Genomic DNA, 18,397 nt, shown 5'->3' with positions numbered 1-18,397 from the left:
CAGCTCGGTGCTTTGCGACCACCTAGCGGGGTGGGATAGGAAGGGTGGGAGGGAGATGCAAGAGGGAGGGGATATGGGGATATATGTATACATATAGCTAATTCACTTTGTTATACGGCAGAAACTAACACGACATTGTAAAGCAATTATACTCCAATAAAGATGTTAAAAAAAAAAAAAAGAAACCCAACTGCTGGGACTTCCCTGGTGGCGCAGTGGAGAAGACTCCACGCTCCCAATGCAGGGGACCCGGGTTCGATCCCTGGTCAGGGAACTAGATCCCATGTGCATGCCGCAACTAAGAGTTCCCATGCTGCAACTAAGGAGCCCGCCTGCCACAACTAAGACCTGGTGCGACCAAATAAATAAATAAAAATAAAGCCCAACTGCTCCTCTTCCTGGGACCCATGGCCCAGCTTTCTGCCCTGCCCAGGCTTAAACCAGCAGCATCCGTGTGTGCTGGGCGCTCCCAGGGAAGCCAGAAGAGACTTAACCGTAGGGGCTCCATGCAGCCCTGCACGGTGGAGCCGTGGTGGAAGGCACCTGTGGCCGATTCTCTATTTAGAACCGCGTAGAAGGAGGATGCACAGCAGACTGGCAGCCACAGGATCTGTCCAGAGACTGCTGGCTGGCATGTCTATTTTCAGTCTAGTTCTCCCAGCGTTTGGATTGTCTTTCCCACGCTGGGCTCCTGCAGCTCCAAAGACAGCTCCACCTGCAGCAGGAAGATGAGCCCCAGGAAAGCCAGGGCCTCTCTTTAATTAAATTCCAGCTGGAGAATCTGCCCTGATTTAAGGCTCTCTTAAGCCTTTGAGCATTTGGGAAAGCAGGCGAATCATTCCTCCGTTGTTTCAGAATTCGTTACCATTTACCGTGACCTTGACAATGACTTAAAATCCATCACAACTGGGGAAGTGACCAATGTGTGGCACTGTCTTTTTGAAAGCTGGTGTTTTTAACAGTAACTTTGGGGCAAAAGGATCATTTTCGTCTTAACGTTGGTGATATGCAGACTCCGCCTTCTGTTCACAGTGATGCAGTTTGGCAAAGGGAAGTCGTGCTGCTACCGGTTTCTGACGAAAGGCCAGCAGTGGATTTGGCTGCAGACCCACTACTACATCACCTACCACCAGTGGAACTCCAAGCCCGAGTTCATCGTGTGCACGCACTCAGTGGTCAGGTGCGAGCAGGGGGCCGGGAGGGGTGGCCGGGCCCGCGGCAGCTCCGCCAGAGCCCCATCACCCTCAGTGGACCCCATTTCTGAGGAGCGAGCCCCGGGCTTGAATTCTTCAGCGGGGCCTGGGCTGTGCTCTGCAGTGAACAGGCTAATCCACAGAGCTCAGATCCCTTCCGGCTCCACACCCATCCCTGTTCTCCAGGGCTGAGGCTTCCTCCCAGCGTCCCGTCAGGCCCCTCTGAAAGCCTCATTGAGCTCTTCCAGGCGGCCAGGATGTTCCTTAGTAAGTTACTGCTTCAGTGACCTACTTACATATTTTCCCCTCATCTCCATCCGGCCCCCAGCCTTCCCTTGTTGCTGTTTGGAGAAGAAGATTAAAATTTTGCCTCTAAATAACTCAGAGACATAGTCCCCTTTTTGAACACTTTAAAAAACCCCTGCTGGCAACCAAGGCAGGGTTGGTACAAGAGCCAGGCTGCCGGTGGGAGAGGGTTCCTGGCGGTCCCGTGGCCTCGGGGGCGCCCCCAGCCCAGCGTGGGTGGGCGGGGCTTCCAAGGGAGGCAGCGCACCGGTGTTCCCTGGATGTTGCCGTGTGGGTCACAGTCCCTCCCAAAGGTAAAGGAGAGGTGCTATTTGGGGGTTTCCCAACTACAAAAATTTTAAGAACGTAAATCGGTTTTAAACTGGTCTAGAGGAGAGCATTGGAGGAGAGCAAAGAAAGAAAGGTTAGAAGGACTGCATTTTATATATGTACATAACAGATAGACGATAGATAGCAGATAGATGGAGAGATACATATACATACCTACTGCATTATATACATGTACATAAGAGGTGGATGATTGATAGCAGATAATGAGTAGGTAGGTAGGTGGAGAGATGGATGGATAGATAATAGATAAATGGATAATGGATGGGTGGATAGATGATAGATGGATAGATAATGGCTGGATAGATAATGGATAGATAGATAATGGATGGATGGATAGATACATAGATAATAGATGGATAGATAATAGATGATACATGGATAGATAATAGATGATGGATGGGTGGATAGATAATGGATAGATGATGGATGGATAATAAATGGATGGATGGATAGATGGATAGATAATGGATAGACAGGTAGATAGATAATAGATACATGGATAGATAATGGATGGATAGATAATGGATATATGATGGATGGATAGATAATAGATGATGGATGGATAGATAGATGGATAGGTAGATAATAGATACATGGACAGATAATAGGTAGATGATGGATAGATACTATCCATACACACACACACACACGTGCGCGTGCGCGCGCACACACACACACACACACACACACGTATATCCCTCTTCTTTAGTAAGTGGAGAAAGAGGAGAGATAAGAAGCACAGGTATTTCTTGGCCAGTGACCGTGATCATCACATTGCGCACCCACTCTCAGGGCCCTGCTCCTGGCTTCCCAGCCTCCTCTGGGCATGTCAGCAGCCAGTGGTTTCTGATTCCATGGCCAGTCCCCCCTCTCTGCCTGGGCCTTTGCTAGAGGGTCCCTTTGCCCCCAGGGAAGGTGGACATCATCAGCACCTTTCTCCTCAGATCTGCCCTTGACCCTGTTCTTCCTCTCCATCTTCTACCTCCCAGATCCCAGATTTTCAGAGAAAGTAGGGGGTGACCTAGTGAGTAAACGAGGTCACAAGCATTCTATAGGCCCAAGAGCCACCGCCATTCCCCAAGACCCCTTGCCCAGCCTGCATCTCCACACACGAGGCAAAAGCCACAGCTAAGTCAGTCAGCCATCACCACATTGAACTGATTTACCTACGCTATTCAAAAAGTGGGTCCATAGACTAATTGACAGTCTGGGTCTGTTTCTAGGTTTGGTCAAAAGAAAGCTTCCGGCAGTTTCGTAGTCTGTAATTACTAAAAAAAAAAGTTATGTGTCAATTCCTCCTATGCATAGTCCAAACTGAGTAGGTCTTAAGAAAGTCTTCTAATTATTTGAAGGCTGAGGCTCATTCTATAGAGGAAAATAGGTTTCTAAAGACAATTATGTTTGGGGGTTTCGGGGTGAGGGTGGGTAGAGATCAGTAAAGGAGAAGGAAATAAAAACATTCTAGAAAGGAAGATAATTCTGAATGTCACAGTGGAAGTGACTGCAGTGGAATTTAGACCCAGAAAGAAACTCCATCCTCAGACAAGTGACAGGGCTAACCTCCTTGCTGGTGGCTGTTCTGGGAGGGGTATCACACAGGGAACCTGGACCCGTCACACTAGCCCTCTTTGCCGGTGTCGTCCTGGAATGTCCCCCCTCCAGCTGTGGTCTCTTGATTTCCTGAGCAGTTACGCGGAGGTCCGGGTGGAAAGAAGACAAGAGCTGGCCCTGGAGGACCCACTTCTGGAGACCGTCCACCCTTCGGCACTGAAGGTATTCTGATGCCCAACAGAGGATAAAGGCAAAGTCTGGCTAAGTAGAATCTTCCATGAGTTGTGATCATACAAACAGTCATACTAAAAATGGCAGGTCGTATTTACTGAGCTCTTGCTATGTTCCCAGTACTATTCAATGTAATTTTGGGGTATTTGCCTATTTGCCCCTTGTGAGGTCCCTGTGAGGCGGGCACTGTTACTGTCCTTCTTCAGGTAAGACAGCAGCATACAGAGGTTGTAGCTAACGTACCCAAAGCCACCGAGGCTGGGAACTCACAGAGCTGTGCAAGAAACAGCCTCTGGACTCAGAGCAGGGTTTGGCACCTTCCAGCCTTACAAGAATGGCTGTGCAGGCACACCTCAGAGATGCTGTGGCTTCCGGACCACCGCAATAAAGCGAATGTCGCAGTAAAGCGAGTCACACACATTTTTTTGGGTTTCCCAGTGCATATAAAAGATCTGTTTACACTATACTGTAGCCTATTACGTGTGCAATAGTATTAGGGTTTTTTTAATTGTACATACCTAAATTTAAAAATACTTCATTGCTAAAAAAAATGCTAAGCGTCATCTGACAAGGCAGGGTTGCCACAAACCTTCCATTTGTACAAAATCACACTCCCTGCGAAGTGTGATAAAGTGAAACGTGATAAACCAAGGTCTGCCTGTAGTACGTCCACTTTGTGTGTGTCCCACAGATGACAAGTTGGGGGTTACTCCGTCGTCCCATGGAGGCAGGGAATAGTCTGAGTGCCCTGCCCTCCCCTTAGCCTAAGGCTGATACTCTGCCTACAGAAGAGCGTCCCACAAGCACGCTGCCGCTCGCACACCCTTGTGGCTTCACTGCCAGGGTGTACTTTCCACTTCTGTGTCCGGGGCTCTGAGTTGACAGCCTTGTTGGAGCCAGCTTTGCATCAGGGAGCTCCGAGAGGTGTGGGGAGGTATTTCTCTTCCCAAAGCCCAGACCTCCTTCCTCGCCCAGCCTGAACTCTCTGGACCCCCCTGGCCAGGATGCCCCCGTCTCTGCTCCTGGCGTGTCAGACAACTGGAAGGGAGCTTGCAAGTAGACAAGAGCTCTGTTTCTCAAAGGTCATTCTTCAAGCAAACACAAATGTTGGGAGACAAAGAGAGAAAGCAAGAAAGGGAGTGTTGTATTTCATCAAAGCTAAGAAGCCATCAATTGTAAGGTCTACCATTATTTCATCTCCACTGAGAAAGAGAAAATGCTGCCAATCTGTGAAGTCAGGATTTCTTATCATTAGTTGAAGGACACATCCCAAGTTCAGATATGTCAAAATGTGAGAGGGAAAGGGCCTCGTAGAACTCATGAGATAGGGTTCACGTTCCAGCCTGCCCGTGACCTAGAATCCAGAGTCTCTGGCCGGAAACTGACGCAGCAGCAGTGGTCCAACAAAAGCATCTCTGATCCATTGAGAACTCAGTTGGGAAGAAGGAGAAATCCCCTTTAAAGACCAGACAGCTGTCGCCTCTTTGCTGAGCCTCCCCTGCTGGCGGGCTCCGTGGTGATGTGTTGTACAGTGATTCATCACCAGCACACTGAGGCAACACCTCTTGTCATCGCTTATGGATGTGTTTATTACCCAGCTCTGTCCATTAATGCATCATGTATCATGTCCAAGGGTGGAATTAAGCTGTTAATAGGCAGGTGTTAGGCACACCGTACACCACAGCTGAAGATCGGGCAGTGTCTATCATCCAGTCGGATATTGATTATTGAGGTTTCCGATCCTTTGGGAATATTAGAGCCCAGCGGAACTTCTCATCAACCTGCACTTATGTATAAGCACACAAACACAATCTCAGGCTGCCAGATTAAGAAGCCCCTTTTAAAGGAAAAGCTCCAGGACCATGCTTTTCAAACTCTCAGCGGTAATGGACCATTTGGTTTTTTAATTTCAAACCTGTCACCGATGGATGCTTTTTAAAAATGCAAATTGCCCTGCTTGGATGGGATGTGTGGCTGTGTCAAACGGCTATAAAAGCTTCTCAGCTCCTACTCTCACTTCCTGTACTTACTTCTCTGCTGACCAGGAGCATGCAATTTGCCAACAGCCATGGGCCAGGGACCCCACTGTAAGGGGTGTGATCTGGGGGAGACACTGACCAAGCAACAGGACCTCAAAATGGACATTTAGCACAGCAAACCCAGGCACATCCTGCCCTTCTGTTTTGCACAAAGGCCCATAGGTCTCGTAGCAATCATTTCAGCTGTACTCGGGCACACGCAGTGTCCACCCTCACTGGAGCCACAACTCAAGATACAGAACAGCCATGTAGAGTCACACACAGAGATTTAAGGACTGAGACCAGGAGACATCAAGCAGCCCAGGAATCTCACCATCCTTCTGAGACCAGGTAGAGGCCTAGCCCAGGAGAGTAAGCAGTATGTTTCTTCTTTAGCTTAAAAATCATTATAATCCCTGTTTTCTTAGGCTTATGACACCTACACCAGTGCAGGATGGAAAGATGGTTCCTCAGGGTTGGAAGGTCACAGCTGCTTTCTCACCATTCTGTGCTCAAGGCAGAGGCATCCTGGGGGCCCAGCATCAGTGGGGATCCAGGGGTCAAGAACTGGAGACTGTTGGCCCTTTGCCTGTTCTCCACTCGGGGGCCCTGAGGTTGCAGAGGAAAAACAGTGGGGAGATGGTGTCCCGAAGAGTCCAAAGGCGTTTGTTTCATGGGAGTATTAATAATCCAGTACCACCAACAACCTTATTTCTAGACCCGGCCTCTCCATCTGCTTCTGGGAAAGCCAAGATTCTGGTCATGAGGTGACAATTTTAAGGAAAAACCAAAATGCCAAATCCCTTATGAAAATCTAAACTATCAAACTACAAGGCGAGAAAGTACAATAAACACTGCTTCCAGGCTACCAGCCTCTCGAAGATGCTAGATTACATCTCTGTATAAATAGTCCACCCGAATGTGTTTGGAATTATCTCCAAACTGTTACAGTATTTCTCTCAATACACTTCAAAGTTTCCTAAATATTTAGAGAACAGCTGAAGTCACCTAATTCATTGCCATGATCTCGATGCTGAAATGTGGAACTGTGTGTGTGTGTGTGTGTGTGTGTGTGTGTTTCAGCACAAGGGCTCCAGCCTGGAAGCGCAGCAGCACTTTAATGCCCTCGACGTGGGCACCTCGGGCCTTAACACCAGCCACTCACCGTCGGCCTCCTCAAGAAGTTCCCACAAATCCTCGCGCACGGCTGTGTCCGAACCCGCCTGTGAGTGTGACACCGCGGAGGGAAGGGGTGGGCGCCTGGTGGGCTGGGGTGGTGGGGGGCATACAGAGAGGCCCACGAGGGGCCCCCAAACTTGAGGAGAAGCAGGGCAGTCCGTGGTCTGAAGCGGAAGTTGCCATTCGGTTCCTGTGCCTTCCCTTCTCTCCCGCTGGTCTCTCCCCCCACCCCCCCCCGCCCCCGGCTCCACTGGTCTCTTCCCCCCACAACCCCCGTCCCGGCTCCACACTCTGGTTCCTCCACTGGCACATGCAGCCGACATAAAGCAGGCGACGTGCAGACCCGGTGAGGTGTGTGATCAGGCAGCTGGCTGAACCATGTGGTGGACATAAAGCTCGTGGATGCTCTACTGTCATCCACCTGCTCCCAGGTGGTGCCAGAGGCGGGCAGAGCCTCTGTGGTTCTCAAAACCACCTCCACTTCCGCTGGGCTTCCTTTATCAGATTCCACCCAGGCCCGTGTTTCATGCACACCGTGGTCACTGTTCCCCTCTTTTGATAAGAAAGCTGTTAAGCGTGTGCAAGTCTGAAAGGTGATGTGTTTCTTGCAGCTACTCCAGGCAAGCTGAGGGCAGAGGCTGGCACCACGGCTTTGCCAAGATCGGCTCAAGAGCTCCCCGTGCTAGGGCTCAGCCAGGCAGCCACGATGCCGGTATGTGAGTGACCCCAAACTTTTCACCCAGCCTGTGCTATGGCATCGCAGGGGCCTGCAGGGCCACAGGACTGCGTGCTGCATCTTCGCAGAGTACCAGCTGTACTTAGAGATCGCTGGTGGCAAGTGGGGGTGGGAAGTTAAGATGTTTAATTGGCAACAAATTTAAAACATTTTTATTCCAAAATTAACATGGATGTATATCCATAGAATTCAAAATCCAAAAGAGTTTTAAAGATAAAGCTCAAAACTTCAAATTTGGGGTTACACCCCCAGAGCCTCTGGGGGTACGTGATTAGGACCCTCCTATTTTAGGTCCCATTTCACTCCAGTGCAAATGTCTGAGAAGCTTGATGTCAACAAGAAGGTCCCCCTGCATATACCAGGCAGTGTCCCTCATATATGCCAGGCCTCTCCAGAACATCAGGGAACATGTGGCCTCCTAGAAAGCACGCTGGCTAGATGCAAAGTCACTAATGTACCTACCACACTCCCATTATCCATCACCATGGAACAAACCACACCAAACTCAGTGGCATAAAGCAACAGTCATGGGGCTTCCCTGGTGCCGCAGTGGTTAAGAATCGCCTGCCAGTGCAGGGGACACAGGTTCGAGCCCTGGTCTGGAAAGATCCCACATACCATGGAGCAGCTAAGCCCGTGCGCCACAACTACTGAGCCTGTGTTCTAGAGCCTGTGAGCCACAGCTACCGAGCCCACGTGCCACAACTACTGAAGCCTGTGTGCCTAGAGGCCGTGCTCTGCAACAAGAGAAGCCACTGCAATGAGAAGCCCGCTCACCGCAAAGAAGACTAGCCCCTGCTCGCTGCAACTAGAGAAAGCCCGCACGCAGCAACAAAGACCCAACGCAGCCAAAAATAAAATAAATAAGTTTAAAAAACACGAAAAAGAAAGAAAGCAACAGTCATTTTCCACGTTCATGGATTCTGGGTCAGGAATTCAGAAAAGGCACAGTGGGAGTGACTCCTCTTTGCTGCCTGGTGTCGGAAGCCTCCCAGATCAGGGCTGGGAGGTCCACATCCCCGGTGTGTCTGCATCCCCGGCTGATGGCTGGGCCCAGCTCAGAGCATGCTTTGTTGACTTGCGTGGGCCTCTCCATGCCATCCTCCCGGCATGCTCCTGGGTTCCAAGAGGAAATATCTGGAGAGGGACTTCCATGAGAGCCAGGTGGAACTGCGTGGCTTTCTGTGACCTTGCCTTAAAAGTCCCACAGTGTCCCCTCTGCCATCCCTCTCGGGTAAAGCAGTCACAAGCTCACCCACAGAGAGGGACACAGACCTCGCTCTCAATGGGAGAAGTGTCCCCAGATTTTAGGGGCCACATCCACATAGTGGCCAAGTACCTCCCACTCATCCCTCACTGACCTTTTAAAGATGGGAGTGAAGTGTCCCCTTCCTTCTTGCTGTCACCATGGAAATTATGCCCACCCTGCTGAAAAGCTTGGGCAACATGTTTTATTTTCAAGCAGAACATGACAAAGAGCACTTTCTTTGTCTCCAGCCACCTTTTGATGAGCTTGTGAGCTATGATGGCTGCTCTTTTTTTTTTTTTTTTTTTTTTTTTTTTTTGCTGTACGCGGGCCTCTCGCTGTTGTGGCCTCTCCCGTTGCGGAGCACAGGCTCCAGACGCACAGGCTCAGCGGCCATGGCTCACGGGCCCAGCCGCTCCGCAGCATGTGGGATCATCCCGGACCGGGGCACGAACCCGTGTCCCCTGCATCGGCAGGCGGACTCTCAACCACTGCGCCACCAGGGAAGCCCTGATGGCCGCTCTTCTGATATTGGCTGTCCATGCAACTCTCTCTGCCACTGTTGGTGACAGTTCTGTCCCAGTTGTGCAAGGGAACAAAACTGGGGAACCAGAACCAGTCCCTGGGATTCTCACTCAAAACAGGTCTCCTGCTGCCTCTGCTCCTGATCTTGTTCTGGGGACAGCTTTCCATTGGGGCTGCTTTTTGTAGTCCCCAGGGCCTGGGGCAGCTTTGGGATAACTTCAGAAGAAGCTTTTTACTTTTCTTTTTAAAGCTCTCAAGAGCCTCGTGAAGCTGAGGGCTGCATTTCTTGTTTCTACACATTGTCCCACCCCACCCCTGCTCCCCTGCCCACCTGAGTGATCAGGGCACAGAGGCTGGGACTCAGCTGACCTTGCCGGACTCTCTCCACCAGATTGCAGGCAGAGTGTGGCGAAACTGCAGCCACATTCACTGCCTGGGTCGGTCAGCGGGTAGAGACGTGCAGGGGCCTGTCCATCTGCATTAGTGTTGAGCACAAAGGCCAAGGTGTTGTCTTTCTGCTGGACAACACCACTAAGAAAGTACTGATCTGGGAAAAGAGCAACCAAATCCACCAAGAACGGAGCCTAGAACAGGAGGCGAGGCAGGGTGGGGTGGAGATGCCCAGCTCCGGCCGGTGGCAGCGGCTCTGCAGAGCACACCGTGATGGAAGGCATGGGGCCCGAGTGCCCCCAGTGCCCCCCACCCTTCACCAACCGCGTGTCACTGCTGACTCCGTGCCCTGCGAGGGCAGCAACATGCGACCCCACCTTTCCCGGGGAACATAAGCCTTCCAGAAGTAAGCTGTCCACTCTAGGGCAGAAGAGCCTCCTTGAGGCCAGAGAACCCAGCTGGCTGAGAGACAGCGCCCGGTCCTTTCTCTAGCGGCCCAGAAGCTGCATTTGACAGCAAGGCCCCTCTCCTTTCCCCAGGCTCCCCTGCCCGCCCCGGCGTCCTGTGACATCACACAGCAGCTTCTGCCTCAGACCATCTTGCAAAGCCCACCTGCCCCCGTGACACAGGTGAGTCTGGGACTCAGGGCAGGGGAAACCCAGGGCGGCACTTCCCCGAGACCGGATGCTGGGGTCCTCTGGAGGGTGTGGGTGCACTGGTGCTGACCTACAGGCTCCACACCAAGGCCCCCCAGACGGGACTGTTTCCCCCCATGTGCAGGTGGGGCGTGTGGAGCTGTGGACGTTGCCCCTCCCCCGTCTTCATCTCCATCCATCCTCCCATTGATCTTCTCTGGCGTCTGTTTCTCAATCCTCTTAGCAATCTTTCTTCATCTCTCCGCCGCTTTTCCGTGTTCCTCTGATCTTTCACGACTCCTAATTGGTCACGATATTTTAGAAAAGGTCTGAAGGAAGCCACATGTTACGGGAAGACTTTGCAAGAGTTTAAAAGCTCTGAGTCCAGTATTATAAATACCACGTTTTTTAAATAGAGGATCAGGGCTTGGCTGAGTAATTCCTTCTATGTTGCAACAACATTCAGCGAGTTACTGTTTGGGTCAGTCAGGAAGTGAGTGTGAGGACGCAAAGATGCTTGTGGCGCAGCCCTCGCTTTTGGACTTGGAGTTCAAGGGCGAGATGGTCGTATAAACAGAGAAACTGCCACGGCAGGGCGTGTGTTTTTATAGAACCGCTAAGAAAATATTCTGTCTACGGAAGTCCAAGGGCAGTTGAGCTGACAGGCCACAGACCTCTGATTTCCATTCCTTTATGAGATATTGAGCTTTGCCCCCTTTCTGGCCACAAGGGGGTCCCAGGGGGGCAGTTCACCAAGATGTGTCCCTGGCCACACACTTGCCAAAGTGTGCACGTCTGTCTTGGTGCAGATCCGTCACCACTGGTGAAAACTGTTTCAGAACATACATCCTTCCCACGAACAGTGGCCTCACATGTTTTCCTGGAATAAGAAAGACACGGACTGCTAGCACATGTTCCTTGCCAGAGTTTGGCTTAAGTAGGGATATAAAACCTACCCAGCCAGAGTCGACTAATGCAAATGATCTCTATTCATCCTCATTAGGAAAAAAAAGAATTTTTTTTCTCTTCAAATTTCCAAGGCACATTTGGTATGAAGTGAGTAACTTCTTCAGTCCAAAGGCCCATGAAATGAGAATCCCTTCATCTTGTGGGTCTTGCATTCTAATAAGTCATGGTGTGATAAAGGCCCCTTTGGAATTCTAGTTTTTCATATATTGATCTTCATTTTAATTAACAGTAACAGTTCTTAGTCTCTTAGGCAGATTATACTTAATAATAACCATATTTTTTTATTGGAGTACAGTTGCTTTACAATGTTGTGTTAGTTTCTACTGTACAGCAAAGTGAATCAGCTATACGTATCCATATATCCCCTCTTTTTTGGATTTCCTTCCCATTTAAGTCACCACAGAGCATTGAGTAGAGTTCCCTGTGCTATACAGTAGGTTCTCATTAGTACTCTGTTTTATACATAGTACCCATATATGTGTGTGTGTGTCTATATATATATATATATAGACACACACACACATATATATGTGTATATATGCCAATCCCCATCTCCCAATTCATCCCACACCCCCCTTCCCCCTTGGTATCCATACGTTTGTGCTCTGTGTCTGTGTCTGTATTTCTGCTTTGCAAGTAAGATCATCTATACCAATTTTTAGATTCCACATATATGCATTAGTATATGGTATTTGTTTTTCTCTTTCTGACTTCACTCTGTATGACAGACTCTAGGTCCATCCACCTCACTACAAATAACTCAATTTCATTTCTTTTTATGGATGAGTAATATTCCATTGTATATGTGTACTACACCTTCTTTATCCATTCCTCTGTTGATGGACATTAAGGTTGCTTCCATGTCCTGGCTATTGTATATAGTGCTGCAATGACCAGTAACCGTACTCTTTTTTTGTGTGTGGTACGCGGGCCTCTCACTGCTGTGGCCTCTCCCGTTGCGGAGCACAGGCTCCGGACGCGCAGGCTCAGCAGCCATGGCTCACAGGCCCAGCCACTCCGCAGCATATGGGATCCTCCCGGACCGGGGCACGAACCCGTGTCCCCTGTATTGGCAGGCGGACTCTCAACCACTGCGCCATCAGGGAAGCCCCAGTAACCGTATTCTTTAAGACGTTCTTGTGTAATGCTGGCCTTTCAAATCAGATAGTTCTTCTCATACCTACTCACGTGAACTAATGAGATTCTACAATTTTCTCTCTTTCCCCTCACTGATGTTATCACTGTGGTACCCTATCGAGAGAAAGGGGGAAAAAAAAATCCAAAATCTGGGAAACGGTTATCTGGCTAAGTGATGGTTTCATAAAGTGTCACTAATGTGTCTCTAAGTTAGGGGAGATCTCTTTATCAAAAAGGCCACAATCAAGAATATAACAAGAGACTCATGCTTGGGTGTCCTGGAATGCCTTGGGAAAATAAGAATAAATAAATAGAGTAACTAACATTCATGAAGCTCGGTGCTGGCACCTTGCCAACCACCAGCCCCCTCACTATTTCCCTTGGGAGTCAACGGACAGCCCAGTGCATCTACCCCTGGATGTGGATGTCACAGCCTGAACTGTCTCGACTTCGTAGAACCCAGCACAGATGCTTTTGTCTTTTGTTATTTTAATTGAATACATGATACAGCTTTTCTTTCTCAATCGAATTCTCTTTCAAATTCCCAGCTGGTGCTTTTTTTTTTTTTTTTTTTTTGCGGTACATGGGCCTCTCACTATTGTGGCCTCTCCTGTTGCGGAGCACAGGCTCCGGACACGCAGGCTCAGCGGCCATGGCTCACGGGCCCAGCCGCTCCACGGCATGTGGGATCTTCCCAGACCGGGGCACGAACCCGCATCCCCTGCATCGGCAGGCGGACTCTCAACCACTGCGCCACCAGGGAAGCCCCCCAGCTGGTGCTTTGATGAGTGAGATTCTGATTGAGACTTTTGTGATGTAGTCTGATATAGGTATTTTTAAGCCCATGTTTAGCAGCAGGATTTTTCAGTGAAGTCTGAGGTCAAAGCTGCTCTGATTGGGGTGGAATTGGGGGATGGGGAGCTGTCGTTGGCAAAGTTTCTTGGCCTCTCCCACCTCCTGAGACTCTGGGTTCACACTGCGGCCGCCCCCCACCTTGCTGTGGACCTGGAGCCAGTCACAACCTCTCTGCGTGGTGTGGGTGTGTTGCAAGGAGGTACAGGGTCCTGCTTTGCTGGCCTGGCAAGGGTAGGTCTCCACAAGTGGTGGCACCTGCCACTATTATTCTTCCTGGTTCTTTTTCCTATTATTCTGCTGCTCCAAAACTGCAGTCAGTGTGATTCCATCCTCCGGTTTATCCTGCCTGTATGCTAACCTCTCCCAGGCTCCCTGTGTTTCCATGGATGGGAGGGTAAAGGGCAAAAGAAAAGAGACAATCTCTGGAGGTGTTTGCAAAAGACAACGGGCAAGAAACAGACTCAGGAGGTTGTCGGAGATAGAGATTGAGGGAATGCAGATTAAGTCACTTAAAAAAAAAAAAAGGCGGGGGGGGTGGCAGGGGACAAAATAAAGAACAGAAGCCCCAGCCCAGCAGACTCATTTTCCTCAATAAGCAGGAGTCACCGATAGCCCCAAATTGCCCAGAGCAGGGCGGGCAGCCCAGGGAGTGTCAGCTTCACCTCCCATTTCATGACCTCCCCCCTCCACATTTCCTGCAAGGAAAGAACCTTGTGTCAAGGTAGACAGGTGACACAGGGCAGAGATCACCTGGGAAATCTTCCTAAAGCCAGCCTCCGTCCCAGGAAGGAGTCACAAGGCAGGAGGAAGGGGGCGCTTGGGCTCTTACACACAGCAGACGTCGGTGCTCCTGCACGGTCACCTCCACCAGCAGTACCCCCGGGGTGCACATAAGGCGATTGTACTGTTCGTCTCCTTAGCTCTTTTTCACACAGATTTCCAAGAAGTGTAGGGACAGCCTGCAAGTGAGCCTGGGGACGTGAGGGAGGGTGATGAGGCTTCCATGGCCCCTGGAGGGTTTAGAGTACCATCAGATCCAAGCTTGGGAAGTCCCTGGCCGTCCAGTGGTTGGGGCTTCATGCTTCCACTGCAGGGGGGGCACAGGTTCAACCCCTGGTCAGAGAACTAGGATCCCGCATGCCGCGTGGTGCAGCCAAAAAAAATCCAAGCCTGTTTGTGAATTGTTCCAGAAGAGCCCTGCTCTCCGGATCAGTTTTAGGATAATGATAGGATCCAAAATTGCACGTGAAGCTGTCACATGCAAATCGTCATGCCCTAGATGAGAGAAAAAAGGGAAGGGGGCTCTCTGATGCCTTGCTTTTTTTTTTTTTTTTTGAGATATAGTTGCTGAACAATATTGTATAAGTTACAGGTGTACAACAGTGATTCACAATTTTTAAAGGTTACACTCTATTTATAGTTATTATAAAATATTGGCTATATTGCCTTTGCTGCACAATATATCATTGTAGCTTATTTATGTTATACTATGATAGCTTATACCACTTAATCCCCTACCCCTACATTGCCCCTCCCCTTTTCCCTCCCCCCACTGGTAACCACTAGTTTGTTCCCTATATCTGTGAGTCTGTTGCCTTTTTGTTGTAATCACTAGTTTATTTTTTAGATTGCACATATAAATGATCTCATACAGTATTTGTCTTTCGCTAATGGACCTATTTCACTTAGCATAATGCCCTCCAAGTCCATCCATGATGTTGCAAATTCTCATGCCCTGCTTTTGACATTCCTCTCCAAAACCATTTGTCCCTCTAACCGAATTTAGAATATGAGTTTGGAAGCACTGCACTGCTTACAAAATCATGTCCCGATTCTGTGGCCCTCCCAGACTCCAGCGCAATCAATGAGACCTGCAGGTTCCCATGGGCCTAAGAAAAGCTCACGGGGGGTTGGGGGTGGGGTTGGGGGTGGGCAGGGGGCCCTGGGCCACCCAGCCCTCAACCAGAACCCCTGCTCCCTGGCGAGCTCCTCAGCAGTGGGTCACTCATTGCAGCAGTGGGTCAGGGATGCTGCAGAGAGTGGGTAAAGGACCAGAAGTGAAAGAGTGCAGGGCCGCTCAGAGCAGCAGCAACATCTGTCTGCAAGGCTGAAATAACTCTTTCATCGGGTTCTGTGTTTTGGCCCCGCCTTCAAGTTTTCAGCCCAGCTCAGCATGTTCCAGACCATCAAAGACCAGCTGGAGCAGAGGACGAGGATCCTGCAGGCCAACATCCGGTGGCAGCAGGAAGAGCTCCACAAGATCCAGGAGCAGCTCTGCCTGGTCCAGGCCTCCAACGTGCAGGTGATGCCCCCTCCTGGGCCGGTGGTGCGCTGAGCTCCGTCCTCGCCCTGCTCTGTGATGTGTCCGCATCCACCCTTGCAGCGGGCAGGCAGGACTTCCTCCAGAGCCCTCTGTGCTGCCTTACTGAGCCCTACCTCCTAAACAAATTGAAACCTCCACCAGTGAAGTGCGAGGAATGAATCCCACCTCCTCCATCCCCAGCTCCAGGCCAGACCTGAAATTCACATGACATCCTCTTCACTCACTCCTCACTCCGTTGGGCACATGTTTCCTGCATCACATGCACTTTCTTTCACGTGTTTGGTGGTTGGTCGCCCTGCCCGGACGCTGGCCTCCCTCCTATGGGGTTTTAAACTCCCAGCACGTGTGTTACTACTTTCTGAGCACCCAGCGCAGGCTGCTGACAGAGAGATGGAAGCAGGTCTGCTCTTCCCTCTCATCCAAAGCATGAATGCAGGGAGATATGGGAAATGGTCTGTGCTGTGCCCCCTGAACCCTGCGGGGAGCGACAAAGGGGGTGGGAGCTGGAGGTCAGCACCCTGGCACCCCCGGGCCACCCCACTGCGGCATAGCGATTGGGGCATCATTCCACATGCTCTGACAGCAGCTGCTTTTAACTGTGACCCCACCCCACCCCCAGATGTCACGTCTTTGAAGCCTTTCGAGAGATTCTTTCTGGAGGAAAAACTTTATGTATTGGATCTCTTTCAAGGATAAATTATTTTCACTTAAATTAGTCCAAGACTATTTTTCTTCCCAAGTGCATGCCCTTGGTTGTAAATGTAGCCAACCTTGGAGTCTGCCCTGAGAGAGGTAAGCATTGGCAGCCACCTGGGGAAACAAAAGGAAGAAGAAGACACCCCTGGGGGAAACGGCTGGAGCACTGGCTCTGCTGCCCCCTGCCCCAGCATCCACACAGCCCTGCGTGTGGACACAATAACACCCCGACGGGCGCAGCCCTGAGCGGAGATGAAAGCAGGATAGTGCAGAGGTGTTAGGCAGCCTGGAGACGCCTACAGCCGGCCATCCTGCCTCCCTGGGCCCCCATAGGCGCTCCCGGAGGGCTCTCCAGAAGCTCAGGGACCCCAAGCAGCCGTCTCTGTCCAGCGGGGCCCCTACCCTCCTCAAGGCAGGGTAGCCCAGTCAGGTGCGCCTGCGCAGAGCCCTGGGCACCAAGCCCCGCCCACAGCCGTGCTCCCAGCATACAGCCCTTCACCCCGCCCACCTCCTCAGCGACACCCCCAAACTGCCTAGGGACAAGACTGCAGCATTTAGGTGAAAACGCATGGAGTCATCAAGGTGTCAGTCCCTTGTTACTTATCTGTTCCCAGCAGTCTTATTTTCTCACTGATCCAGGGTCCGATGGCTGGAACTCCTGACTCCAATTACTTGAATGGAATTTTTACACTAACAGGGAGGGGGCCCTGAGCGAGAAGCTGCTAAAAGCAAGGTAGGCGGATAAACAGCCGCCTCACAGCCGGGACTTTTCTATTTTCAACTTTAAAGCTGAACTCTTAAATAACCGGGACACAGGGCTATCTCTTTCAGTCCTTGACATGAAGGGTTATTGCTTTTCTTCCTCCTGACAGTGCACTTTGTTGACCCCCAACGTCTAGCACCTGAGCTTTGTAAGGGATGACGTGGGAACCAAGCCTCCTGCGTGTACCTCTCCTGGTTTCTTCCCTGTGACCTTATCTTTGCGGTGGAATTTTCCAATGAACTTGGAAATCCACAGATAGTCAAACCAGGGAACGATTTCTCAAGGAGTCTTTCTTCGTGTATTTTTGCAAGTCTAAGGATTTAAAGAAATACGTTCTGAAGTGTTTAGCCAAAATGTGACATTAAAAAAAAAAATACATGAGTCAAGCATAAAAGATAAGCAAGTAAAAATTACTCCACTCCTCCCCCCAAGACAAGTCGGGGGATAGATTAAATAAGAGCAAAACGTTGATAATTGCTGAAGCCTAGTGATGATACATGGGACTTCATTATACAATAGCTGTTTTCGGTACTTCTGAAATGTTCGGTAATAATAAGTATTTGTAAAGCTAAGCATATAAGAACAATGACAAACCATACGTGAGCGTAGGATTGGTTTGTTCTGGAAAATGAGAAGTATTTTTCTCTAATGACTTTTTCCACTTGAATTAGGGAACTGTTTTTCTCTTGCTTTCTATAAAACTGACCCCAGAGCCTAGTTAAGAAGTCATCTTCCTAAGCTATAAATTCTCCTTTATTGTCGCCAAAGCAGAGGCAGGAATGTGTACCCAGTAGCAATCCCCCTCGCCCCTCACCCCCGCCCAAGTCCTTTATCCCAAGTTCAGCGGACTTTGCTACCTAGTCCATTGGCTCGGAGCTTTCATTGAGACTGTACTACGTGTGCCTGAGATGCTTGCTAAGTATGATTTTTTTTCCAAAAAAGATTGGGATATGAGGGAGAGGTTCTCAGGGTGTTGTGTTTGCACCTAGATGGGGTCATGAAGGGCGCTACACAGAGAGCTGTTCTGTTGAAAAGTTGTCACCCCTTGCGTCCGTGGGAGGCCGCTTCTTAATTTATTTTTGAGCGAGCATTCGCGCCCTCTACTGGCGGTTGAAAGAAATACCGAGAAAGACACCTGTGACAATGGTGTCTTTGGTTCTTTCTTTCTTTCTTTCTTTCTTTCTTTCTTTCTTTCTTTCTTTCCTTCCTTCCTTCCTTCCTTCCTTCCTTCCTTCCTTCCTTCCTTCCTTTCTTTCTTGGCTGTGTTGGGTCTTCATTGCTGTGTGTGGGCTTTCTCTAGTTGTGGTGAGCGGG

At 50.1% G+C, this 18,397-nt stretch overlaps 1 protein-coding gene across 4 annotated transcripts in view; it reads left to right on the top strand.

Annotated features, from left to right (window-relative positions):
• The window catches only part of NPAS2 (neuronal PAS domain protein 2), a 192,078-nt gene that overhangs the window by 162,649 nt on the left and 11,032 nt on the right, over positions 1-18,397 (top strand). For all 4 annotated transcript variants that reach the window (XM_060117277.1, XM_060117278.1, XM_060117279.1 and 1 more), the window contains 6 exons: positions 1,033-1,180; positions 3,518-3,602; positions 6,713-6,854; positions 7,420-7,520; positions 10,245-10,334; positions 15,457-15,603. In XM_060117277.1, the coding sequence (XP_059973260.1) occupies positions 1,033-1,180; positions 3,518-3,602; positions 6,713-6,854; positions 7,420-7,520; positions 10,245-10,334; positions 15,457-15,603 (713 nt within the window). The remainder of the gene's footprint in view (positions 1-1,032; positions 1,181-3,517; positions 3,603-6,712; positions 6,855-7,419; positions 7,521-10,244; positions 10,335-15,456; positions 15,604-18,397) is intronic.

The sequence above is a fragment of the Mesoplodon densirostris genome, chromosome 14 (assembly GCF_025265405.1).
Source record: "Mesoplodon densirostris isolate mMesDen1 chromosome 14, mMesDen1 primary haplotype, whole genome shotgun sequence".
Taxonomy (NCBI): Eukaryota; Metazoa; Chordata; class Mammalia; order Artiodactyla; family Ziphiidae; genus Mesoplodon; species Mesoplodon densirostris.
This window is presented reverse-complemented; position numbering and strand designations above follow the sequence as displayed.